This window comes from Sturnira hondurensis, unplaced genomic scaffold, assembly GCF_014824575.4.
Source record: "Sturnira hondurensis isolate 20B ecotype Veracruz unplaced genomic scaffold, ASM1482457v3 Scaffold0015767, whole genome shotgun sequence".
Taxonomy (NCBI): domain Eukaryota; kingdom Metazoa; phylum Chordata; class Mammalia; order Chiroptera; family Phyllostomidae; genus Sturnira; species Sturnira hondurensis.
The window spans coordinates 229,940-255,565 of NW_028088398.1; the positions used below are offsets into that span (position 1 = coordinate 229,940).

Here is a 25,626-nt window from a genome sequence, read left to right on the forward strand (position 1 = left end):
ACTCAGGCAGAAGTTATTACCCAAATCCCAAAACACACCGAACAGTGCCCGCCCGCCAAGCAGCACCCCCACCTCCGCGCTCTCCAGTTTGGCTCGGTCGGGACTCTCGTCTGACTTTCTAAGTTTTAACCTTTCCAACTTCTTCCCCTGTCCCCTCAGCCTTCCTACAGACCAAACCTCCATACCTCTTTCCTTTTGTTTACTCTTCAGTCAGCTGGCTCGCCACTTTCTACCCAGTAAACAATCCTTGTATCTAATTCTCTCTGTTCAAGTAGCTGGTGCTTTTGGTCCCCAGACGGAGCCTGACCGACAGATGCCAGCAGTGGGTTTGGGTTGCTGCCACCCCTTCCTAAATGTGACTTCCTGCTCACTGTGTGGGCCAGCTGACGCTGTGCTGTGAGGACCATGGAAACCTAGTTCTCTGGGTCCTGCACCATGACAGGGAGTGAGAGAGTTGAAGCTGCTCCCGTGTCCGGTGGTCCTGGGTGAACGGCACCGAGCAAAAAGCATCCGGCAACTCAGTAGCTCGCAACAGCTGCCAAGGGCTGTGTTGACCTGCTCTAGTAGAGACACTGCATTTGGGCCAACAAATGCAATGGGAGTCCCCACCTGACTAAGTTCATAATAATCCTCGGTCATTCTCCAAGACCCGCCACACCTCCTGCCCAGACCAAATGGACCCACTGAACGGAGATGAGATCACTACCCCTGCTTCTTGCAAGCCATTCATGGTGGCACGGATCACTGTACTTCCCCCGAAGGATGGAGAATTGCTTCAGGATTGCTGTGCTGGGAAAGACGGGGCGTTCTAGGGGCTTCCGCTTGGCTTCTGCCACCACAGCGGCCCTGACTCCAAGGGTCGGCTCAGACAGCTGCCACATGTGTCTGTTCCAAGTACACAGCCAGGACTGGGGAAAGCACAGGGTGGGCCCACGGGCCTGGTGGGCCTGTTCTGAGTTGAACTGGGGCTCCCCCTCCATCTATCACCCCACCACTTAAGCCCCCACCTACCACTTTTGACTGGTGGTTCACCAGTCAAAGCAGGAAAACACAGAATGTTTGCCATCTATAAAAATGACAGGGGGCTGTCTAAATATCTAAAAGCCAGCCAGCACCCTCAGTGCTGAGAAAGAGCCTGTCTAGAAACAGGTGCAGTCTTTCTAGGAAACAGTTCAACAATCCACAACCAAAGCCGCGCAAAGGGTCTTCCTCTTCCACAGTCACTCCAGTCGGACAGCCAGTCGATCACCTGCAACACAGGCGGGGCTGTTGGGCCCAGAGATGTTTGTTTACAGTTGTTCATAACAGCACAAACAAAACAATACCAGGGAACAACTCAATATAAAAAACGCTTCACTAATGACAGTACACCCACGCAGGGATTAATATACAGCCATTAACATCCAGTTTGGGTGAAAACAGTATCGCTTTTAGCCTTTCAGGGTGGTAAAGACTTTTTTAAAAGATTGATAATACTCATGGCTGGCAGGAGTACGTGAAGTTTGACATCCTTGCGTACTTCTGGTGGAGATGTAAACTGATGGAAGCTTTTTGAACAGCCACTTGGCAGCATAAACTAAAAAAAAACAAAACGGAACCATTCACCCTCTGACCCAGTGCTCCCACTGCCTGGAAGCCACCCCCCGGGGGCAGGTCCACAAATCCCCAGGCCCGGCTGATGGCGGAACTGTCTGTGCTAGCGGAAACTGGAAATCACCCAAATACCCATCAAGAGCGGGTGAGTTAAATGATGCACGCTCGGCCGCACAACGAAATCCGTATTTCTCCACTCGAATTCCCAACAGGCATCTCGAAGGATCCACGGCCAGAGACGAGGTACTTCCCTGCCCCCGCAAACTGCTCCTCTCACAGCCCCCCTCAGGGGAAACCGGCCTCACCAATCACCCAGCTGCTTCAGCCAAACCCTGCAGACGCCCTGGATTCCTCTCTCTCCCCCGCACACACCCGACCCAGTGGCACAGCCAACAGAGAGACCACTGGAGCACAAACCAGCACCTTCTCTCCTCCAAACCCTCCTGTGACTTTCTAAATGGACCTGCCTGTTTTTACTCTGGTGTCATTACACTTATTTCTCAAGAGAGTGGTGAGAGTAGTAATTTTTATTTTACTTATTTAACCCTCCCTTAAGGACATTTTTTCATTACTTTGAGAAAGGAGGGGAGAGAAAGATCAATCAGTTGCCCACTGTATGCACCTGGGCTGGGGATCAAACCCTCTACTTAGGTATCCGCCCCAACTGGGAATCAAACCTGCAACTTTTTGGTTCCACGACGGCGCTCCAACCAACCTGGTTGGAGCCAACCTGGCCAGGGTGAGAGTAATAATTTTTAAATCATTAAAAAACTAAATCATACACATTGTATGAATGTGTATGGTTGCACATCCACACAATGGAAGATTATTCAGCCCTGAAAAGGGATGACGTGCTGACAGAAGCTATGATGTGAGTGAACCTCAATCCCATCATGTTGAGTGAGAGCCACATGCAAAAGGTCATGGATTGGATGATTCCATTTATGTGGAATATTGTTAATAGATAAATCCATGGAGACAACAGATTGGTGGATGTCAGGGGCTTAAGAGAGAGAGAATGGGACCTGTTTAAGGGGTATGGGGTTTTGTTTGGGGGTTATGAAAACATTTTGGAACTAGACAGAGGTGATGGCTGTGCAACATTGTGAATACTTTAAATGCCACTGAATTGTATACTTTAAGATGGTTAACTTTGTTATATGAATTCCACCTCAATAAAAAATAAAGGAAAAAACAAATTAGATCTCAGCACATTCTCTGCTTAAAACCTTCTAATGGCTTCCCAACACAATACAAGTAACACCCAAACTCCTGACCCACGGGTCTTCACGATCAGAGGAGGCTCTGCTCTGGGACCTTGCCCTCTCCCTCACCCACTGCCCACAAAACTCGGATGGAGGGAATATCACCCCCCATTTTAGAGGGCAGATTGAGTCCAGAGAGATGAAGTGGTTTGCCAGGGATCACACGGGAACTCAGGCAGCCCGAGGTGGGCTCTGCCTGGCTTCTAACCAGCTCGCAGCTGTAGTGCCTTGGTGGCCGCCGGCCCTCCTTCCGGACAGAGCACTCACTGCCCCAGCGGCAGAGTGCCGGGTGCATCGCTCCCAACTCTGCAGGTGAAAGAAGCCCCTCACCCAAGGTCCCGGCCCCCCTGAGGACAGCGCTGTGCCATGACGTATAGGTGAGGGCTGTGAAGGCCGGCCCCTTGCCAGCTCCAGAGCTGCCCGCAGGACAGCTGAGGCCCCGGCACAGCTGCACTGCAGCTCCGTTCTCCCCTCTGCCCAAGCCTGCTCCTTCACTCCCTCACAGGGCTGGCTTCCAAGGGCACCCCAACAAACCTCCTACCCACCAACCTCCATCTCAAAGTCCACGTCCTGGGGACCCAGCCTAAGACATCTCCTGAGGGCCGGGCTGGAGGGCACAGACTCTATCCTGAAGACCCGGGAAGGCTATAGATAAAGCATTCGAGTGACAGATCAGATTTGCATCGTAGAAGACTCGACTGGGGGACAAACCCGAGTACAGAGAAACGGGAGGCCAGTGGGCCAGCAAGCAGGGTGGTAAGAGGGGCTGGGCCCCGAATTCACACCATGGCAGTGAAGGCAGGGAGGCCAATCCCAGCAATGGCCACTGGGTGGAATAAATGGCCCATATTTCTAGACTTGCTGGTGAGCCCTGCCCTGGCCCAGGGTGACTCCGGATGCCGTGCCTCGGGCTGTCTTCCATCTGGAAGTTACTCATCAGCTCTGGGCCAGCCTGTTGCAATGCCAGACTTGGCTCTGCCTGTCACTAGAGGCATGGCCTGGACATGGAGCCTTGGTGACTCAATCTGTCCATTAGAGAAAACTGGGCTAATACCAGGCCCTCCTCGTGAGGTGGCCATGGACAGGTAAGGAGTTAACACAAGTTCAGAAAGCCCAGACAAGGACCTGGCATGGTGTTAGTGAGCACTACCTTGCTCCCCGTGGCTTCCCAAGTACCTGCTGGGCATCTGGAAAGGGCATAGACCTTGGGTCAGACGTACCTGGAGGCCGTGTGTGTGTGTGTGTGTGTGTGTGTGTTGGGGGGGGGCAAGTCCCTTCACTGCTGAGCCCCAGATCGCACAGCGGTAGGAGGGAAGTGATCCTCCAGGCCACGAGCGATTGCTAGGAGAATGAAGCAGCCCTTGAAGAGCTCCTGGCACGTGGGGTGACGTCAAACGCAGCTGCTGCTGCTGTGAGGCTGGCTGGGAGTGTCTGCGCAAAGCTCAGCACACCCGGCCATCCCACAGCAGGCAGCTGAGCCTCGGCGAGGCCAGACCCCGCCTGTCCTTTGCGCTGTCAGCCTGCTCCTCCTCCAGTGTTCTCTCCCTAAATGTCACCGCCATCGCCCAGCTGCCCGAGCCAGGAATGAGAAGAACGCCCACGTCTTCTCTTCCATGTCCCCCACCCCAGGCAGTCAGCCACCGAGCCCTGGCACGTTCCAGCCTCCCCAATCTCCATCTCTGCCGTCCTCTTACCTCCCTGCCTGTCATCCCACCCGCCCTGCTGCCCCCCACCCCGCCGATTCTGTTTCTTCACTTAAGCCAGCTCAAACCCTGGGGGACACGCTCCACAGACCTCCTCCTGAGAGCCCAACTCTTTAGCCAGCTCAGTAAGAGCAAGGCCAAGCCTGGCACTATATCCCTAGGGTGTAGCACAGGGCCTGGTACACAGCAGGCACTCAGTAAATGCTCATTGGCTGCGGAATGGACAAACGTATGAATATACACACACATATATTCTGGCTGTGTCAATAGAAATAACATTAACAGTAATGTGAGCGGGCACCTGCACACCGCACCCACCGCCTGCCAGCCCCGTTCTCAGGCCCTACACGGATTAGCTCATTTCATGCCCACGACAGCCCTGGCTGCGAACAGCTGCTGTTTNAGGCCAAGCCTGGCACTATATCCCTAGGGTGTAGCACAGGGCCTGGTACACGGCAGGCACTCAGTAAATGCTCACTGGCTGCGGAATGGACAAACGTATGAATATACACACACATATATTCTGGCTGTGTCAATAGAAATAACATTAACAGTAATGTGAGCGGGCACCTGCACACCGCACCCACCGCCTGCCAGCCCCGTTCTCAGGCCCTACACGGATTAGCTCATTTCATGCCCACGACAGCCCTGGCTGCGAACAGCTGCTGTTTCCCCAATTTTACACTTGAAGAAATGATGTTATAGGGAGTTTAAGTAACTTGCCCAAGGTCACAGAGCTAGTGCGTAGCAAAGCCAAAATTCAAACAGGACTCAGACAATGACCGCAGCAACTGACCAGAAAAGCTCCTGGCCACTGCACTGTGCTCTCTCCCAGGCACCATCACACCAAACTCTCCCACAATCCTACGGTGCAGGCCCGAGGTACAGGGTGGTGAGACTCTTACCCAAGGTCACGCAGCTGTAAACAGGGCTATTTCACTACTTCCTTGCTGATAAATGAACTGGTGTCTGTTTTAGTGATCTCAGTTATGGGGGGAGGGGGTTCTACTCCCCTGGAGTTTACTTATTTCGGGAGACCCTGATGACCCTGCTGTGGAAATGGAGGTCAGGTGGAAACCGGCCCGTCAGGTGGGTGCTACGTGCCACCTCTCACACTCCTCACCTCCTGTCTCCTCAGGTTCCAGCTTCAAGCCCTTTAAACTCACCTGGGGTGGAAGCTTCCAAACACTGGCAGCCTGCAGAACAATGCCTCGGGCCTGCCTGTGGGGTAGGGTGGGGGGACCCAGCCGCCAGGACCCAGGAGATACCCCCACCTCTGCCTCTATCACAGAAGATCTGCTTTGTCCAAGATTCTGAGGGCACTTTCATTTGGAAAAAAGGTTTTGCAGTCAAAACAGCTTTTGAAAATCTGTGCCCTATGGGATAAACGTCCTTGTCAAGTAAGGTGGCCTTTTAAAGTCTACCCTGGTGACGTTCAGGGGCTTGGATGCACTGAATTCTGGGATGGAAGAGGAAGGAGGGTGAGAATCTCCAGTCCCCTTCACCAAGTTCCAATGTCAAGGCTGCCCTAACATTCATGGCCACAGGTCCTTGCCCTGCACACCTGCCTGGGTGTTCCCTAAACAGGCACTTATTTGTCTCCCATGGCTCAGTCCCACCTCTATGCCTGGGAGCCCAGCGGGGTTCTGGTGCCTGGATTACAAAGAGGAATGACGTGTGGGCCCGCCCTGACCCGTAACACTGGCGGTGCTGCAGTGCTCACTACAAACCTGTCAGGTTTCACTGTCCCCATCCCACGGGGGGAGGGGGAGTTGAGCTCCAGGGAAGAGGAAGGACCGACCAGAACACTCATACCCAGGTTGGTCAGACTCCCAGATACTCTTTCTGATGCACACACCCCCCCTTCCTGGGCCCCCGACTCTCCCCCCTCATCTTCATCCAGACACTGCCCACACACGGGGCTCGCTGGCACTTCTAGTGTGACCCACTCTCTCTTGTCCCCCGACCTTTGTAAATGCCACTCCTCAGCTTGGAAAACACTGTCCTCCCATGCCTCCTGCATCTTTCTGACTCCACATCCTGTGAGAGTATCATATCCTGCTTGAGTGTCACCTCTTCTGGGAAGCCCTCCCTGGACGCCTGGCTAAGTAAGAAGCCTCTAGGACTGCATTTCCCCTGTCATAGCTGCAGTGGCTCTGTCTCGTGGTCATTTGCTTTTCTGCATCCTAAGGAGACACTAAATTCTTGTGGGCTGGGTCCAGGTCCCCTGTGCTCACCACTATACCCTGTGTTGCGGCATGGTGCAAAGACAGAGTAGGAGCTCAACAAATACTGATGAGCAGACTCATGAGTTCAGCAGGTTGAAGGCCTGCAAGGCCTGCAAGGCCTGCAATGTGCCTGCAATGTGCCAGGCCCTCCTGGTGGGTGCTGGGCACGGTGCACAAATTCAGCCTGGTCCCCGACTTCCGCAGGAAGCCTCTCTTGATCTCCTTGTCCTCCACCTGCCTCCCGCTCCACATCTCTTTCATTCACTCGAATCTCTGAGCACCATAAGCCATGGCGGCGTAGGGAGCATCTGGCAAACATCTGGGACACCGGAGGTGACACACGACCACTCTTCCCCACGTGTCCACCCCATGGCGCTTGCCAGACTCAGGTACACAGAACATCATTGGCATGGGGAGCCCTCAGTGACTCACTCCTCTTCTGTTATGTGCCAGGTGGCTTCTGAGGCTCCCCGAGCTGCCCCTGCCCATCCTCCCTCCGCCCACGCACGGGCTGTGACCCCTTCCCCGCCCTGGCCCGGTGCAGCCGTACCCGGTTGATGAGCTCGCCAACCATGCCGGTCCAGGAGCCATTGGGCTCGGGTGCCCCATACAGCCCGTCCTCCACCAGCCGCAGGCGGTAGCGGAAGCGCAGCAGCTCAGCCAGCTCCCGCAGCATGTCCACGCAGAAGCCCTCAAAGCGCTCATTTCCCGACAGGGCCTGGAAGTTGGGCCGGCGCATGACGTATGGGTTTTCCTGGAGAGGCAGGGAGAAGTGGGGTCAGAGCCCGGGCATCTCGGGGCTGGGTCAGGATCCTAGGGCCCAGGCTGGGCAGCTACATCCAGAATCCGCTCAGAGTGGGAAATAGGCCTGGGAGCCACGGCAAAACCGCATGGGCTCTGCCAGCCCCTAGCAGATGACAGGGTGCCGTTGTCTCCATGGGCCAAACCGACATTCGTCCGTCTCCACCTCACACGCCCATGAGGGAGGCAGGTGACCTAGGAATGTACCACTGGATGGAGGTCAAGCCAGGCTGGCACAGGGTCTTCTAGAGTTTTAGCTACAACCTACAGTAAGAGATTCATTTTACCTTGTGACCCACATCACACACAAACATGTACATGCATAGAGACTCACACGCCATAACAGGAGGGACCTAGTTCCACTAAACAGCCCTCATATTTATGCCTGTGGCAATATACCCTGATATTTTGTGTTCTGTTCTACACATTTTTACACACCCAGTAGTGAGCCCTGACTTCAAAGAGGGTCTGCCCCACCGGGATTCGGCTGCAGCCCAATGCCAACACGAGATGCCAGATGGCCCACACCGAGAGGACCCGGAAACCCAGGTGGTTTTATAAAATCTCCTAATTATAAAGGTTAGCCACGGTTCAAATCCTAATACCACTTTTAAAAACGCTGTGCAGGCTAAACTAACACCTGCCGGCTCGCAAACTCTGGCCTAGTGCTGGTTTGTTATGACGATGCTTATCCCTGAGGGGCTGGAGCCAAGTCTACGGACCCCTGTGGTGCCGAGTAAGTGTGCAAGCTGAGAGAATGCTCCCAGTGCTCGTAAGACGGGGCCCACGAGGATGCCTGGAACAGAAGGGAAATCCACCTTGCCATGCGTGCTGTCTAAGTGGTTGTTTGTGCAGCGTCACTTTGGACTTAGGAATGAAAAGAAGTAGGACTTAGGGAAGTCGGGAGAACTCTGCAGTAACAGCCACGACACTGGCCGCATCCTGAGTGCCTGCTGAGCATAGCGCCTGGGCTGCATGTGTCTGCTGGAGTCTATCACCTTGATGCCGTGCAATGACCTTACACGGGAGGTGTTGTTACACTCATTTTCCACACGGGGAAACTGAGGGTCACAGAGGTCAAGTGACCTGTCACCTCTCAATCATTCAACACATCATTACTAAGCTCTAAGGCAGAGGTGGCCGCAATATTTTGCAGCTCTTCCCGTCAAGGAGTAGAGCTGATTTCCTTGCCCCTTGGCTCTGAGCTGGCCTCGAGACTTGCTTTGCCCAACAGAAGGCAGTGCAAGTGATACTGTGTGAATTCCAGAGCCTGGGTCTTCGGAATAGCATTTTGGGACCACCCGGTAAGGAAGCCAGGCCAGCCTGCTTTCGGAGGAGTGAACTGAGGTGTGCTGGCCAGCAGCCAGTACCCACAGCCATTCCGGACCTCCCAGCCCAGCCTGGCTGCCAAAGACAACAGCCGCCAGAGTGAGACCGGCAGAACTGCTCGGTCAACCCACAGAATTGTGAGAAATAACACTCACGATTGTTTTGAGCCTCCAGGTTTTGAGGTGGTTACCCAGTGACAGGTACTAGGAGGCCAGGTCCTATTATAAACTTTGGATTCTAGGACCCCACAAAGCCCCACCGCTGAGGGGCGATGAAACGGAGGGAAGTCGGTGCCTTTTCTCCCCCCTCTCTCTCTCTCCCGAGCTGCCTTTTCAAATCCAAAATTGTAGAACTGGGGGTAGGAATGTGAGATAGTACTAATAATAGCAGCATCAACGAGCGTTTCTTGTGGGCTTTGCTGTGTGACAGCTATTCTGTCAGCGTAGGAGGTCGGTATTATTACCGCTGCTTTAGCGATGAGGACACAGGGCCTGAGAAGTGAAGTGGCAAGTGGCTGAGATGGACAAGTCAGTGTGACTCCAGGACTCTGCTCCGAAGCCCTGTGCCAGACCGAACACAAGTGGACAGAATCTGAGAGCAAGGCGGGAGAAGCCAGACACAGAGACAGGGACCCAGGTTGGATATCAAAGCTGGAGAATCAGAAATCAAGAATGATCTAGATAAGCACCCAGTGTTAGAGCCGGAAGGCGTTAGTACAGCCCTCTGGACATGCAAAGGAGGAAACTGGAGCTCAGAGAGGTCATGTGTCTTGCCCAAGGCCACACAGCTGAAGCAGGCCAATGGGAAGAGGAGACCAAGAAGAGCTGGGATTCAGAGCCCTGTGGCTGTGAGGTCCAAAGCCCTTGCTCCTTCCAGCAGTCCAAGCTGATATCCAAATTCCAGACTGAAGGACTTGGGTTGTGGATTTGGGGTCAAGGCCTCAGGACCAGGGTCTGAGCTTACAGAGCCAGAAACCGGGATTGGGCCTGTGAACAGAACTCAAGATAAGAAAATAGGGATCTAGGGTTCAATCTAGAACCCCAGGCCATCAGAATTGAGGGTCTTACAGGAGCCTCTAATCCAGGGTTTTCAGGCTTCTTCAAAGAGAATCTTCTGCAGAAGCCTGGCACACAAAGACAGTGGGCTGGGGCTACGTCTGAGCTGAGAATTCATCCTACAAATGTCTGCACACCTGCACCCAAAAGGTGGGGCCCAGCCGGTCCTGGAGGCACACTTGCAGCAGCAGCCAAGGCTGGAGCAGCCTAATTTGGGACAGGTTAAAAAGATCACTGACATCATCAAAGTATCCCAGGCAACTGCTAAAACAACCAGTCCTCTCAGATGTAGTAAGAGGGAAAAACAAGCTACAAAATGTGCACGATATGCTACTCTGTGTAACAGAAAGAGTGGGGACATGCTTGTATCCGCATAGACACTTCTGGAAGGATGTGGCTTCTGGGTGGGGGGATGGGGAACTGGAGAGAAAAGGAGACTGATTTTTCACTCCACCCACCCCCCCTTTGACTTCCACTTCACTTAGGGTCATATTAAAGCCTGTCCCTACCTAATTTAAAAGTTTGAATATTAAATAGTAAAATGTTTAAAACATTTGAAGTATAATATCCAAAGGCAGATGGACATGCAAAGGGTCAAGAGGAACCAAAGCAATCTCAAAGAATGTGAAGACGGAAACAGTCACCCTACCAGATATCAACACTTCACAATGTGGTATGCAAGCCAAGACGGACAAACGGACAATAGGGCGGAGGGTCGGAAACCCACACCTAAGTGGATACTCTTTTATGACGAAGGTCAGGCTCTGGTGAAGGTGTCAAGAATGATGATTTTAATAGACGGTGCTGCTCAACTGAACATCCCTATGGAAAAAATGTATCCTGATCTCCTTCCTCACGTGATACATAAAAATCCCACGTGATTGTAGATCTAAATATAATAGGAAAATGTATTAATTTTAGGAAATAAACAGGCTATCTTCATGACCTTGGCCCAGAGAATGATTAAATTCTAAAGGAATTAACCATAAAGAAAAAGAAAGATAAAGCGAACTGCAGTAAAATTAAAAATCTTTTCATCAAACAATACCATTGGGAGAGAAAAAACACACCAGTGAGTGGAAAGGCCAGCCACCAAGTGAGGGAAGACGTCTACAATACATATTTTATTACAGACAAAGGACTGTGTCCAGCATGTATAAATAACTCACAATTAAAAAAAAAATAAAGACTAGAGCAGAGACTTCCCAAGAGAAGATTTGCAATAACCAATAACCACGAGAAGGTGGCCGGCTTCCCTGATCACGAGGGAAACGTGGGTGAAAGCCACAGTGTGACTGGGTCCTGTATGTGCGTACTCACCGCTGGGAGAAAGGAGGAGCTACTGAAATTCTCATTCCCATACTGCTGGTGGGAGTGAACAACGGTAGTGCCACTGTGGACAACACTTTAGCAGTATCTATGCAAAGCCCTGGCTAGGTAGTTTCGTTGCTTGGAGCGTTGTCCCGTTGCCAAAAGGTTGCAGGTTCAATCCCTAGTCAGGGTGTGTACAGGAGGCAACTGATCCATGTTTCTCTCTCTAAAATCAGTAACCATACCGTTGGGTGAGGATTTTTTAAAAAGCGGAAAAGACCCTGCAATTCTACTGCTGAAATATACTCGACAGAAATGCTGTATGTGTTCACTAGAAGGCACGTAGTAGAGTGTTCAGAGCAGGACTCTTCATAAAACACAGGAAACAACTCAAAAGAGCATCTACATTTGGTGGTGAAATAAACTGTGCTCCATTCACCTAACAGAACATACAACGATGAAACTGAACTAGTCACAATAGGGATGAACCTCACAAACACCTGAGTAGAAGAAGCCAGACCAAAGAGAGAACACAGAGTACGGCGCTTTTTACATGAAGTTCAAAGGCGGGGAAAGCTAATCTGTGGTGCTAGAAGTTGAGACGGTAGTTACTTTGGAAGGGGCGCAGGGAGGGCTCGGGTGGGAAGGCTGGTCACACAGCTGTGTTCGGTTTTTGAAAATTCAGCGAGCAGTGGACTTAGGATTTGTGTAAGGTTCTGTATGCATGTAACACTTCCATAAAGATCTCTTGAAACTAAAAACAAAAAAATTAAAGTCGGGCGGGTTCTAAAACATTCCTCACAAGCTTCTTGGCTGGACCCTTCTGTGAACCCAGGACCCAAATCCATGTCTAGGACGTCCTCGGGTGCCATTTAAATGACCCTGATCTAATCCAACCCCTTCACTCCATTATGAATATTTTAACTCCCCCACTTCAATGGAGGCAACTGAGGACGGAGAGAGGAGACCGGCCCAGTCCAAAGCACATGGACAGCAGAGCCAGGCCCAGAACACAGTCCTCAGGACTCAGAAAAAAGCAGAAATTGAGGCAAATCAAGGCGGTGTAGTGCAAAAGACAAGCATGTGGGCTCTGCCACCTTCCAGCTGGGTAACTGGGGTAGTCACTGAACCCTCACCTGAAAACCCGAGGCACACGGGTGCTCACCTCAAGGCTGCCATGAAGACCGAGTAAAGCACTGATCAGAGACTGGCCACGAGCATCGCCATTTTTAACCAGGGTACCAGATCAGGGGAGAGAAAGGGAAGGGACTCTGTGCCTAGCACATCACTGGGCACCACCAGGGATGCTTTCTGATCTCGTGCCATCCCTCCACAGCCCTTCGAAGTGGCAGCACTAGACCCATTTTACAGATGAAAGTATGGACAACCTGAGTGGGAGGGAGCAAAGCTAGGACAGAGAGTGAGGTCTGTCTGACCCGAGTCACTGAAGAGCAGGATGAGGCATCACAGCCTGATGAAGGGAATCGTGGGGCCTCACTGAGTGCCCAGGGAACTCTCCGGGAGAAACGGGGCCTGAGGAAAGGCCCCCCCCACCTAGCCCCATCTCCTCGGGCCTTCTCTTACACCCTCACCTGCCCTGTGGGGCCTCTCGGACTAGGTACCAGCCAGCCCTCTCTCAGCTCCAGGCCTGCGAGCCCCCCCCCCCCAGAGACACACATAGCCTCCACCCATCCAGGACCTTCTCCTGCTCAGCCCAGCCCTATCTTGGCTGCTTCCAAACATCCCACGTCAGACCCCCCTCCCTGCCGACAGGCCACAGTCCCCTTCACCCCAGGCCTCGTGCACCCCACCTGGGAGCACCTCCCTCTTCCAAAGCTTCCCTCCTGGGCCCAGGAGCTAGTCTACACCCTGCCCTGCCCCCGCCCCCGCCCCTTCCCATTCAGCACCTCTAAGGTACGGGATAGGCAGGACTGAGTCCCTCAGAGACCCTCCTCCCCCACCTCTGTCACAGCACTCACCACCCCTTCGTGCTGGCTAGGTGCTAGGTGGCACTATTCTAGGCCCTGGGGACAGAGCAGGGAGTAAGACCGTGTGTTGCCCCAGGCACCCGCCTGGACTCAGGTCTGAATCCCCAAGTGTCTGACACAGGCCTTGTCCAGAAACACAATGTTGGCGAGTCAACAGGCACATCCGGCTGTGCACACTGAGCCCGCTGGCTCCACGTCCAACCTGACAAGCACTTCCTGAGGCCCCTGCTCCTGCGGCTCCTGCTGCCCAGGACTCCCGCCCCTGCCTTCTCTGTGCAGCCAACTCCTGCACAGCTTCTAAAGCCCGGACTAATGCCGCCTCCTCTGCGAAACCTCCCTCAGGCCCTCCGAAGCCGACTCATGCCTCTGTTCAGTGTGGGAATGACTGTCCATGTCTGTCATCTCCATCGAACTGGGACCCCTCCCCATGCGTGGCTCATTCCTGTACCTCCAGAACTTGCCCAAAGCCTGGCACACAACAGCTTCAGAAAATATTTGTGGAATGAATGGGTGAGTCCATCAAGAAAAGAATGAAGGTCAGGAAGAGAACAAGGCTGGCTCTGGGCCTCGGGAAGGAGAGGTGAGTGTGGGAAGGAACTGGAAGACCCTGGGATCCTGGCTCTGCTCTCTGGCATGCTCTGCCTGACCTCTGTGCCTGCCCCTGACCAAGGACCCTGTGTCATCACACCTCAGGAAGGCCCTGGGCCTGACAATACCCCCCCAACCCCCAACACACAGAGGCCTGACTTCTGCCAGCCAGCCCAGCCTGGCCCTCAAGGCCCCTCAGTGAGGCTGTTAGGAAGTGTCTGGTTTCCTGTCTGCAGGCCATCTGTCCCTCCCCAGCGGGCTCACTGGCCCTTCTCCAGAGGGCTTTGAAGTCCACTTTTAGATCAGGACTTCCCTAAGGACTGAGGGAATGTCCCCGAGACAGGCTGCCTTAGGGGACCTCCGACATCCTGCGGAGCCTGTGGTAACCCTTTCAACCCCCCTGTCCACGGCATTCACCCACCCAGCTCAGAGGTACTGAGGGGCCCCTGCAGGCAGCAGATGCCAGCGGGCTAGGGACTTGGCTGCCACAGAGAGCATGGCTGCCTGCCACGCCCAGCCTCCTCCCCTAGCTGCCCAGACAGCCTCCCCCTCATCAGGTCTGGTGCGTCACCCCTCCCTGACCTCCTAGAGGCCACTGTGCCTGGCGGGAGGCAGCAGGGGCGGAAGGGAGAGGACGTGGCCTCGAAGACAGACACTCAGCTCCAGCAGAGGCTCACTGCATGACCTTACCTTCAAGAGAGGGAAAATCAGACAGACTTCCTGGAGTAGCTGGGAGGTTTACTGAGTAACGTCTGGAGAGGGCCCAGCTCAGTGCCCGTGCAGAACACGGCTCCATAAACATCCACAAGGGCCTGACCGTGGTCTGATAAGACGCAGGAGCAGCACCCGGAGCTGCACAGCAATGAGGGGATGAGAGGACTGGAGATTCAGAGCGTAGGCTATGGGGCCTCAGAGGCTGGCTTCTGTCCTGACCACACCATTGACTTGCTGTGTGACCCTGGGCAAGTCGCTTCACCTCTCTGAGCCTTGGTTTCCACATCTTCAAGATGGATATTAAATAAGCTGACATGTGTCCACACACTTGGTAGGCAGGTGTGACAAAATGACCACTCTAGCGACAGCGATTGGCAGGACCTTCCAGGGGCCAGACAGGTGCAGGCTTGTGGAATGCTCATGGAGCCGTCCCTCGGGGCAGGCGTTCCCAGCTCCACTGTGCAACAGCGGGCTGGCAGAGCCAGGCTGGACGGCAGAGTCTGTGCTCCCTGCTCGGGACAGTAGCACCTTGGTCCCAGTCAGGGGTTGCTGGGCACATGAGTCATGTCCCCAGTGGTCTGTGCGCATCCGCGCTCCTGACTAGGACCAAGCTGGGTACTGCTCAGGAAAGGCCGCTTTACCCACTGCCTCCCCACAGGGGCCACTCACCAAAATGGTTGTGACCACCAGCGTCTTGTTGGCCAGTGTCTGTGACAGGTTGATGTCCAGGGTTGTGGCGTTCATGGCCAGGGTCCGGTTAGAGTACCATACCCCGATCTGGGGAAGAGAGGGAGGTGGCGCTCTGACTGGTGGCATCCCACCCCGCCCTCCCCCGCTTCCACCTCCACCCACCCCCACCAGTCAGGGCTCTGGCAAAACGCTGGGCCCGCTCACCTCGCGGTGGCCCTGCCGCGACTTCTCTAGGATGCGTAGGGTGTAGTTGGTCCTCTGCCCTTTGCTGTTGAATTCAACCCGCCCGGTCAGCCCATCATACTCTACCTAGCAGGGTGGGAGGCGGCCAGAGGGAGGGGTGGCAGGGGCCCAGAGAGATGGGCAGGGGAGGTCCAGAGGGAAAGAGACAGAGGTGGAGGGGACAAGAAAGAGGGAGAAGAGCCAGGAAGGATCACAATTAAACAAGCAGGACAACAGACCAGAAAATGAGGGGGGAATGGAACAAAGACAAGGGGAAATAGCAGCACAGGTGGGCGGAGGAAAGCCAGGAGAGACAGGACAGAAGGAAGAGCAGGGAAGAGGCCCAGAGAAAGCAAGAGGCAGCGGGCGGGGTCAGAGGAGAGGGCAGGGGGGCCGCAGGGTAGACACAGTGAGTCTCCCACCTGAGGCAGGCTGACCACGCTTCATCCCCCCGCTCCCGGCTCACCATGCGCAGGTAGTTCATGAGGCTGGTCCCGTGGGGCCAAATGTTGGCCGACGTACAGGCCAGCGGCTTCACACCGATCTCCTGGCTGCGGTTTAGCTCCCGGACAGCGCTCACCACCACGTGCACGGCATCGAACATCAGGGCAGCTGACAGCTGGGTGGGGGTAGAGGTGGGGTGGGGCAGGGAAGGGGCAGCTTAGCCAGGAGAGCCCTGAAGTCCCATGGTGCCTGCCACCCCTGCCCTCAGACAACTCCTTTCTCCGCAACGTGCAACCACGCAGGTCAGGAGCGAGGACAAGTCTCTAGTGTCTTTCTCAGGGAATGTGTGTGACAGGGAAAGGTGTGCGTGCTGCCCAGGCCTCCGTGGGGGCATCTCTCCCTGAAGGCATGTGGCCTCGTGTCCCTGGGGAAGGGCACATCTGAGAGGGTTCGCCTGGATGGCCAGCTGTGTCACCCCCACACTGGGATGTTTGTGGGCCTGAGGGAGTGCTTGGGAACCTGTGTGTCTGAGGCAGGCGGCAGACACAGCCACAGCCCCTCTCGGGCGGGGTGTGTCTAAGGGTGTTGGTGTGGGTGGGGCTGGGCCAATGCACCTGTTAGTCTATGCACAGGGTGGGGCGTGGCATCTAGGAGGCAGGCGCACAAAACAGCCTGGAGCCCAGGCCTGGGAGGCAGGCAGATCCGAGGAAGAGGCCCAGCTCTACTACGCCCTGTAGTGCAGCAGGTCCCTGTACCTCTCTGAATCTCGGTTTCTTTCCCTGTTAAGTGGGGATAATTGTCATCTCCGCCTCTGAGTACTCAGGTAAGGATCAGGGAGGAAACACAAGTAAAGAACTCAAAACAGTGCCTGGCACAGATACAAGCCGGCCACTGAGTTGTGACTGATGGCACCGGGCGTCTGTGTGTGTGAGAGTGTGCCTTAGCTGTGCAGGTGTGAATCTCCGTGCCATGCAGGCAGGCACAGGGGTGTGTGGGAACGTGCCCCTGTCTGCATACGTGTGATGCCCCTGCCTGCGCACATCGACTGCATGGCTCAGTGTCCACGGGAGTTTCTGTGCACGCAGGAATGTCTCGGTGTCTTGGTATATGACCAGATGTCTGTGAACAAATGCGGGAATATGCATCTTTTGTATGTTTGCATTTATTCAACGTACATTGTCGGACACCTACTCTGAGCCAGGCTGTGTTAGGTGCTGAAGATACAATGGTGAACAGAGAAACCCCTGCCCTTGGGAACTCATAGTCTCTGTGCCTGTACCTATATCTAAGCAAAATACAGAGCACAATGACTAGATAAGCGAAGACAGGTGTTGTGGAGGAAAACACAGCAAGGAAGGGGCTTTCTTGTTGGGAGTTTCCCATATTTTAAATAGGGGGACCAAGGAAAGCCTTAAAACTGAAGGCACCTTTGAGCAATGACTTGGTGATGAGGAAGCAGGTCAATAGTTCCCAGGGAACAGGTGTGCAAAGCAGTGGAGACAGTGAGTGCAAAGGCCCTGCGGTGTGCTTGTGCTGGGGAAGCAGAGGCATCTGGAGACCAGTGTGGCCGCGGCAGCGTGGGAGGTGGAGAGGAGGACAGGGTCTGACTCATCTCAGAGTAAGGCTGCGTGGCAGGTACTCAGAGAGTGACTGGAAGCAGCAGAGGTTCTGGGCACGGATTGGTAGAGCTCTGAAGGGCCCTAGAGCGCCTGTGTGCAGAGCGCGTGCATGTGGGGGCCAGGGCGCACGCTCACCGCAGGGCCTGGGTAGGTGCTGGCTTCACAGTTCTCCCTCCAGGACATGTTGAGGCTCCGCACAAACTCATGGTAGAAGGGGTGTGAGGTGTTGAACATGGAGAAGCCCAGGATGTTGGAGGAGTCCTCCACAATCCCGTCCAGGTGCAGGATGGGGAAGTCCTGAGGCAGACAAGAGCAGTGAGGCCTGGGGCTGGGTCCCATGGGAGGGAACACCATGGGAGGGAACAGGGGCCAGAGGGGCTGCTGGGGGTACGCACCATGGTGGTGAGGATGTATTTGTAAAATGCAGAGGTCATTCCCAGCTCCGAGGCCTGAAGGACACGAGCAGGAAGAGGTGACCAGAGAGGCGAAGACCCACAGGCAGAAAGGGGGAGAAGCCGAGAGAGGAAGAGATATTTAGAGACAAGCCTGGCGAGAAGGCATCCCGTGGGAAATACAGTAAGAAACACTCAGAGACGGGGAGCGGCAAGGAGAAGATGACACGTGTGGGCAGAGGGAGACCTTGATCCCTCACGTCCCACCGTGCTGACTGGTGGTGCAGGTTTTCTTGAAGGAAAGAATGGTGCCCTTGAATGCCTGCACTGCTCTTTAGGTCACGTACACTGCCCCCACAATCTTTAAAAGCACTTTGCAGCAAATTGCTCTAGATTCTCAAGATTCATGTTTTGAGCTCCTTTTTTTCTGAGGACAGAGCTAAAAGGCCTCTCCAGGCCAGGGGTGCCCAGTCCTGTCCCCACAATAGTCATTGGAACATTAACTGGCACCAGCCTGCACTATCCGAGTGTTAGGAGCTGCTACCATGAGGGTTACAGCCCATTTCACGACAAGGATGTACAGGCTTGGGAGGGAAGCGACCACTGGCCCCTTGGCCCACACAGGAAACAGAGCCAGAACCCCAGCCCAGGCCAGCTGCCCGCTCCCATATCTTTTCTCCCAGCCTTCCTGCTTTGAGCCTTGTGGATTCTCTCCACACTGCTTCCTATAAGCTACAGCCCTGATAAATGGTTTGAATTTTTTAAAAACTGGAGAAAAATAAATACTATGGGTTAGATTATGAGAAAACTTAGTGAGCAGAGAAGCGATGAATAATTAGTGGACACAGGTCACTGGTGGACGGCATGTGGTGGGCCCATGGTGGACGGCTCTGGCACTGGCTGCCCCAGGTGCCCTGAGCCAGTTCACTCTCCCCTGGGAACCCCAGCTTCTTCACCCACAAATGACCATCACGCCAGGCCCGCCGAGGCCTCTGGGCACTGGGTGATGTGCTCTGCTCCCTACGTTCCTGCCCCTGTAGAACCCTGTAGAAAATCAGAGATGGGGACCCACCTTACGGAGGATGAGGTGGGAGATGGAGGCATTGGCATCGATGATAATGGTGGACACCTTGTCATCACGGATTTCCTTGAGCAGTGGTGTGGGGTCCCGGCTGTCGTCCAGCATCCTCACTGACAGCGTCTCCTTGGAGATCAGGAAACCTCGCACCAGCTCCTCCAATCGTAACAGGCCTAGGGGTAGGGTCATCCCGGATTAGAGCCCCTCCGTGTGCCTGACATGGGGCATACACTCCCTCCTCCTCACCACCATGGGGCAACCGGGGAGAGGATAAAAGTGCATTCAAGACATGGGGCAGCTGTCTGGCTTGGGGTACTGGATCCAGGGACCTGATGCCTGGGCCCTCCCAAATTAAAATCCCAACCTACAGTTCCTCCTGACCTCCAGATGCCTGCCTTCTGCCACCTTTCTGCCCCCACCAATATGTGTGACACGCATCTCACACTTCACGCGTGCAAAGCCAAATTCTGCTCTTCTTGCCCGAACGCTCAGGTCTCCCAGGTCTAGACGGAGCCTAGCTTCCTCTCTCTCTCACACCCACCCCCAGTCCCTCTGGGCTCTGCCTTCAAAACCCATTAGACCCCATCGAACTGCAGCACACCACCGTCACCACCCTAGCCCACGCCAGCACCGTCTCTTGCCTGTTACAACAGCCACAGCTGCCCTCCACAGAGCCTGTCCCTTACACGGCAGCCAGAACCAGGTAAAACAGATGTGTCCCTTTTCTGCCCCAAACTCACTAACAGCTTCTCATTCATTCAGAGTGAAGACCAAAGCCCACAAGGCCCCATCTCATCTGCCCCCCAACCCCCATTATCTCCTGACCTCCCCTCCCTCTGTCAGTTAGTCTTTCTAGCCACAGATTTCATACACACACTGTCCTACGGCCTTTGTGCGGCTGTTCCTTCTGCCTAGAACACTCATCTCCCAGATACCACACAGCTCCTGCCCTGAACACCTCCAGGTCTTTGCTCAAATATCAATGCCCCCCCCCACGACACCCACACCCACCATTCCATTTCAGATTGCCCGCCTCATTCCAGCATGCTCAGGCCCCATTGCCCTCATCTACTTGTCCACAGGACTATTCCTTCTAACTAAAGAATGTCCTCCTTGCCTGGCTCCCCACCCCGCCCCCCATTCTAGTGTAATCTGACAAGGGCAGGGATTCCGGCCTGGCTTGCACACTGCCATATCCCTAATACCAAGAATAACACCCGGCACGTGGCAGGTGTTGGGTAAACACCTTTTGAAGTAGGAGTTCTTCCTGAAAGTGACTGAGCACACCCTCTTCTCTCTCTCCAGCTGCAAACCCACAGACCCTCCAGCTTCTCAAACAGCTCCACCTGAATCTCAAAGACACCTCCAACCCAACGTGTACCTGTGAACGGACTGTCCCCTCCCCCTCGGGCAGAACCTGGTCACTATTCATGACCCTGCTCTCTCTCCTCCCTCATGGCCCTTCTCCAATCCAGTGGTCCCTCCATCCCACTGCCACCACCCAAGCCCTACCCAGCCCCATCCACCCCACCTCTCTCTGGTCTCCCCGCTACATCTCACGTCACTCTCCAGCCCACTCACTGCACTGTAGCCAAGGACCACTTCCTGCAGTACACATGGGGCCCTGTCCCCTCGCCCAGCCCTAGGTGGGAAGCTTCACTGTCTTCAGGGTAAAACAAACGCAAGACTGCATGATCACACCCTGCTTGCGTGTCCCACTTCATGCTCCCACACTCCTGCCGCAGGGAGCATCTCTGAGCCTCTGCAATGGGCCATACTCCCTGGGCCGGAACTCTGCCCTGCCACGTCCTCTGCTCAGAACATGCTCCCACCCTCCTCGCCACCCTTCAGGTCCAGCTGAGATGTCCCTTTCTTGGGGATGTGGGCTCCAAACCTTCCAGACCTTGGCGCTCTCATAGCCCTGGTCAACTCCTAACAGCACGTACCACTCCACGTCATAGCTGCTCAACAACTGTGTCTTCCCTGGCCCTGGAGCTCCCTGAAGTCAGGGACCACGCCGAGGCCTAGTGGTGGCCTGCATCTGGCAGGTGCTTAGCGCTATCTGCGAGCTAAATGGTCCCTTCGGGAAGTCAGGGGAGGGGGCTGTGGAATGAGAGCTCTGGGTTCCTGAAGGGGAAGGGACAGTGGGGACTAAGAGCTGTGCCCGGGGCCCCACGCGTTCCAACCAGGAGGCACCGATGACTGCGTGGGAGACTGGACCTCTTGAGAAGGGAGTTTAGGAAACAGAAAACGAAACACCCAGTTTCCTCCCTCACACTCGGCCTTGGCACAGATGAGGCTGGCCGAGGGGTAGTTGAAGGACTTGAGGATTCGGGAGACCGCCAGGCTGACGTCCTCGTTACTGGGGTACAGGCTGACAGACGCGAAACGAAGGTACTGAAGGCGAGGTGTCTCCTCGGGACCCACCTTGATGTGGGGGATCTGGACAGAGAAGGAGCCTTTGCTTCTGCCCTGCTCCCTCCTCCCCACCCTCCCCTCCCAGGGACCCCCCACCCCACTCCAGCCCACCTCACCTCCTTCTCCCCACAGATATGGCTCACGGTGGAAGCAGATGCAGGGCTGGAGGAGGGCCCCAGGACAGACACGACCCCCTTGGGCAGGATCTGACACACTGCGAGGGGTGGAGAGAGACCGCAGAGTCAAGAACCCTCTCCCTCCTCTTGGTCCCCATTCTCCCAGGGAACGCCCCCTGACCCCGCCCAGCAGTGGAACTGACAACTCCTCCAACTCCCAAACCCTGCCACCCTACGGACATAGGAGAGAGCAGAAGACAGGGAGAGACTGGGAGAAATAGCAACAGAGGGACTGGTCAAACCAGAGAAAACAAAGGAAGGAACGAAGAGACACCAGGGGCCTCTATCGGGCTGCAGATGCAGTGCTAGGTTCCTTGGCCTTCATCTTCCTCCGCCTTTCTAATCATGCTACCATCGAGGGTGCATCCAACACCCCTCCACCCCGAACCATCCTTCTGTTGCATTTACTTGCCCCTTTCTCCCCCTTAAACATGTGTGGGTCTCAAGACTGGAAAGTAGAAGCTGTTGCTTTGCCGGCCCAGTGCCCATTCTCAAGGCAGAGCCCTAACTTTTCCTCGGGGAACCACATGGTTCCCAGGATTGATTCTCACTCAACCCAAGGTCACAGAATTTTATCTTCCTGGCCACACTGATTTGTTCAGAGACTGAGATAGGCTCAAACCAGGCCCTGGAGAGCCTTCCCCAGGTCTGCTACAATTACTACTGGGTTTGCTGAACTGGTAAGATCTAAGTTCTGAACTAATGGAGCCATATTGCTACCAACTGAGGAGGGCATTCCTGAAAATGAAGCCAACTTAGAGGAAAGCAGGACCCAGAGATGAAGACAGAGAGATCCCTAGAACATCATTTGAGCATCTGGATCCAGCCATGCCTGAAACAATCCTGGGACATCATTTGAACACCTGGATCCATCCATGCCTGAAATTAGTCCTTAAGCCTTTGGGCACATGACATGAGCTGCTAAGTTCTCTCTCTTCCTGACGGCAGCCGCAGTTGGGGTTCTGCCACATTCAGATAAAAGCATCATAACTGAATGCCTTATCTTCCTACAAACTTGCTCCTTCTGTGCCTTCCACATCGGTGAGGGCCCTTCCATTTACCAACATCAAATACCTGGAAATGACCCTCGCTTTCGATCTTTTTCTCAAGAGCCAGTTAGACACCAAATCCTGACTCTTTTTTGTCCTCAGATTTCCTCACATCTGTCCCCTTCTCTTCGACCCCTTCTCCTCTGCTCTCTTCAGGGCTCTCTACTCAGGTGGGTGCCAGTCTCCTCACCGACCACCTGAATCTGGCCTCCAGATTCACTTTCACCAGGGCCCTGGTCTAAACCCACTGACAACTCCCCACTGCCATTGGTGAAGGCAGCATCATTTAACCTTCACTGTAGGTCTCCGGGAGCTGGGCCTGCCAATCTGCCCAGCCTCACCTCCTACTTCCTAGTCACACTCCAGCCCAGATATCTCCCATGATCCCCCTAAACCTGAATCCAAGTGGTCAGGATGGATACAACCCGACACCCTATTCCTTGGCTTCAAATACTTCCTCCTCCCGTCCACCGCAGCTCCAGACCACAAGCACATGCCTGGAACACCATCTGCCTCCCCACCCTCTATCCTGGCTTCGCCCAATTTGCATTCTGTGCTGCACCAGCCAAAAGGTCCAGGAAACGGTACACCTCATTCTCCCTCTCAATTATCTGAAATACACATGAATAAAGACTCTGATAAGGGCAGCAGGAAAGAAATCTGTGTACAATACCTTTGAAGGCAGCCTTCCCAAAAAGGTCTACAACCCCAGCATGTCTGTTCGAGGGGCACCTATTAACATCCATCCAGTCCATAGTATTCAACAAATACTTACGTACACTTTCTTCGTGGCTTACTTTGAACGACACCCCTCTTTCTATATACCTTGTTCACCCGACCGAGTTCACCTCCAGTTTAGCCTTCTCCAGAATGCCTTCACTAACTCTGCCCCTGAGGCCCCTGCCTTATTGCCTATGCCCCTCACTACTCAGATCTGGGGGCCAAGAGCTCCTGGCCAGATGTGAAGCTTATTTTTCAAACGAGGCCCTCAGCTTCTCCAGGGCAGGACTGAACCCGGTGCTCTCTCTCTTCCCCATACCCAGCGGCACCATCTCTGGGAGGACGACAGAGCCAACATGAAGGAAGGGGCAGACAGAGCTAGAGGAGGGCAAGGCGAGCTGAGGAGGTGGGGCTGACAGACGCCCTGATGGGGCGGAGGGCCACCAGCCTGCCCAGCCTCACCCCACACCCCTGCGGCCCTGCTCACTGGTGTCCGTGGTCTCGTACTGGCTGTCCCGCTGCAGCTCAAAGATGTCTACTTCCACTCGGGCCTTGGCTGGGACCTCGATGATCCCGTTGATTTGCTCCCGGGCCAGGGCCAGGGCCAGACGCTCGCCACGGCCACACACCGTCTGGTCGTCCAGGATTGCAGCTGAGGGGACACAGGGGTTGGAGACCAGATGCCGAGACCCAGAGATGGGAGTGGGGTTGGGGACTGGGGTGTACACTCCTGGATCTGAGGCTGCAGAGAGCTGAGAGTCTAGACTCCTGGAACCAGGGAGGAAGTAGCTGGGGGCTGCTGCTCCTTGTCCCTGAGGAGAGCTGAGACTAGAGTCCCAGGTCCTTGGGTCCTCAGGAAATGGCCTGCCTGGGTTCCCAAAGAGGAGCCCGGGGTGTGGTGGGAGGGTCTCTGAGGAGGCAGGGGCAGGGCTGCAGGGCCTCACCCATGCGCAGTGATGAGAGCACCTGGCAGCTAGGGCTGGCAAAGGCGACAATCAGCAGCAGCAGCAGCTCAGCCGGCATCTTCCTCCCTTCCTCATGGGGACGCAGCTGCCGCGGCCCCCACTCGCCACCTGCAGAGATTGACCATGGGAAGATTGCTGATGGGGGGTCCTCAGAGCCCCTTTGGAGGACTCCTGGACAGAGTAGTGACCACAGACCCTGGGACATTGTAAGTGAGCTCTGAAGGGCCCCGCCCTCATTAGAAGCTATCAAGACAGTACTGGGGGCATCGCTAGGAAGGAAGCTCAGGCCCGAGCAGCACTCCCAGGGAGGCGCTCACAGCACTCAGGCCTGAGGGGGACAGCCACCACTAGAGAATAGTCACAGCTACCAACGGGAGGGAGGCATGACATGGATCTCAGGTAAGAGCGAATTCCAGGGACTGTCCCCACCCTAACAGGATACCAAGAAGTGCCACCCCCAGCCCAGTCCCGCCCTTGTCTCTGGGCAGGCAGCTGTTACTAGGCAACAGAAAGGAGCTGGAGAGGATGCAATGGTTGCTAGGCAACCCCTCCCAGGCCTCACTTGCCACCTTCCTGAGGCCCCTGGTTCCCACAATCCCACAGGGAGAGAGGCCTGGACATCCGAGGTCTGGAGGGTAGAGCATCCAGGAGTTAGGAAACTTGGAGAGAGAAAGATGGGGAGAGACACACACGGAGACACACAGATGGACCTAAGGCAGCTAAGGGAAAGAGTAAAGAGAGAACATGGGGGAAAGAGAGAGACAGAAAGAGGAAAGCTAAGGGGGGGAAATATGAGGAGACTCAGAAAAGGAGAAAGGGAAAAACAGGCAGACATATAAGGGCCCAGAAAGTTGGCAAGAAGACAGGGAACTGGGACTAGAAATGGAGAGAAACAGAGGAGTTACAGGGAGATAAGGAGAGGACTAGGAGACAGAAGGAGGCAAGAGACAGGAAGGCAGGAGACACAGAGGTGGAGAAAGGGCAGGCAGAAGAGAAAAGACACAAGAGAGACAGAACAGACAGGAAGACAGAGAATGAAGAGAGACACAAACTCTCTCAAGATGCCACCAAAGAACCAGAAGGGAAAAGGAAAGCAGGAAATGCACTGGCTGCCAACGGTGCCAAGCTGCACATGTCCCTGCTCTGGGGAGCTAAAGACTGCGGGAGACAGTGCATCTTTGCTTCCCATAGTTACTCCCCACTCCCAGCGAGTTAGAGACTCCTGCGGGTGCCCCAGCCTCCTGCAAAGAGACCACTGGGAAGAAAGGAGTTGGGCCA

General features: G+C 54.8%; 1 protein-coding gene across 3 annotated transcripts in view; it reads right to left on the reverse strand.

Moving 5' to 3' along the window:
* Positions 1–25,626, reverse strand: part of GRIK5 (glutamate ionotropic receptor kainate type subunit 5) — a 51,599-nt gene that overhangs the window by 23,437 nt on the left and 2,536 nt on the right. For 2 of the 3 annotated variants that reach the window (XM_037065481.1, XM_037065480.1), the window contains exons 2-12: positions 24,328–24,456; positions 23,871–24,035; positions 21,555–21,652; positions 21,297–21,462; positions 19,015–19,193; positions 17,946–17,999; positions 17,686–17,847; positions 15,954–16,106; positions 15,470–15,574; positions 15,245–15,352; positions 7,340–7,543 (exon numbers count right to left, since the gene is read on the reverse strand). In XM_037065481.1, coding sequence (XP_036921376.1) covers positions 7,340–7,543; positions 15,245–15,352; positions 15,470–15,574; positions 15,954–16,106; positions 17,686–17,847; positions 17,946–17,999; positions 19,015–19,193; positions 21,297–21,462; positions 21,555–21,652; positions 23,871–24,035; positions 24,328–24,406 — 1,473 coding nt within the window. In that variant the 5' untranslated portion in view covers positions 24,407–24,456. The remainder of the gene's footprint in view (positions 1–7,339; positions 7,544–15,244; positions 15,353–15,469; positions 15,575–15,953; positions 16,107–17,685; positions 17,848–17,945; positions 18,000–19,014; positions 19,194–21,296; positions 21,463–21,554; positions 21,653–23,870; positions 24,036–24,327; positions 24,457–25,626) is intronic. The other variant, XM_037065482.1, reaches the window with a different exon arrangement.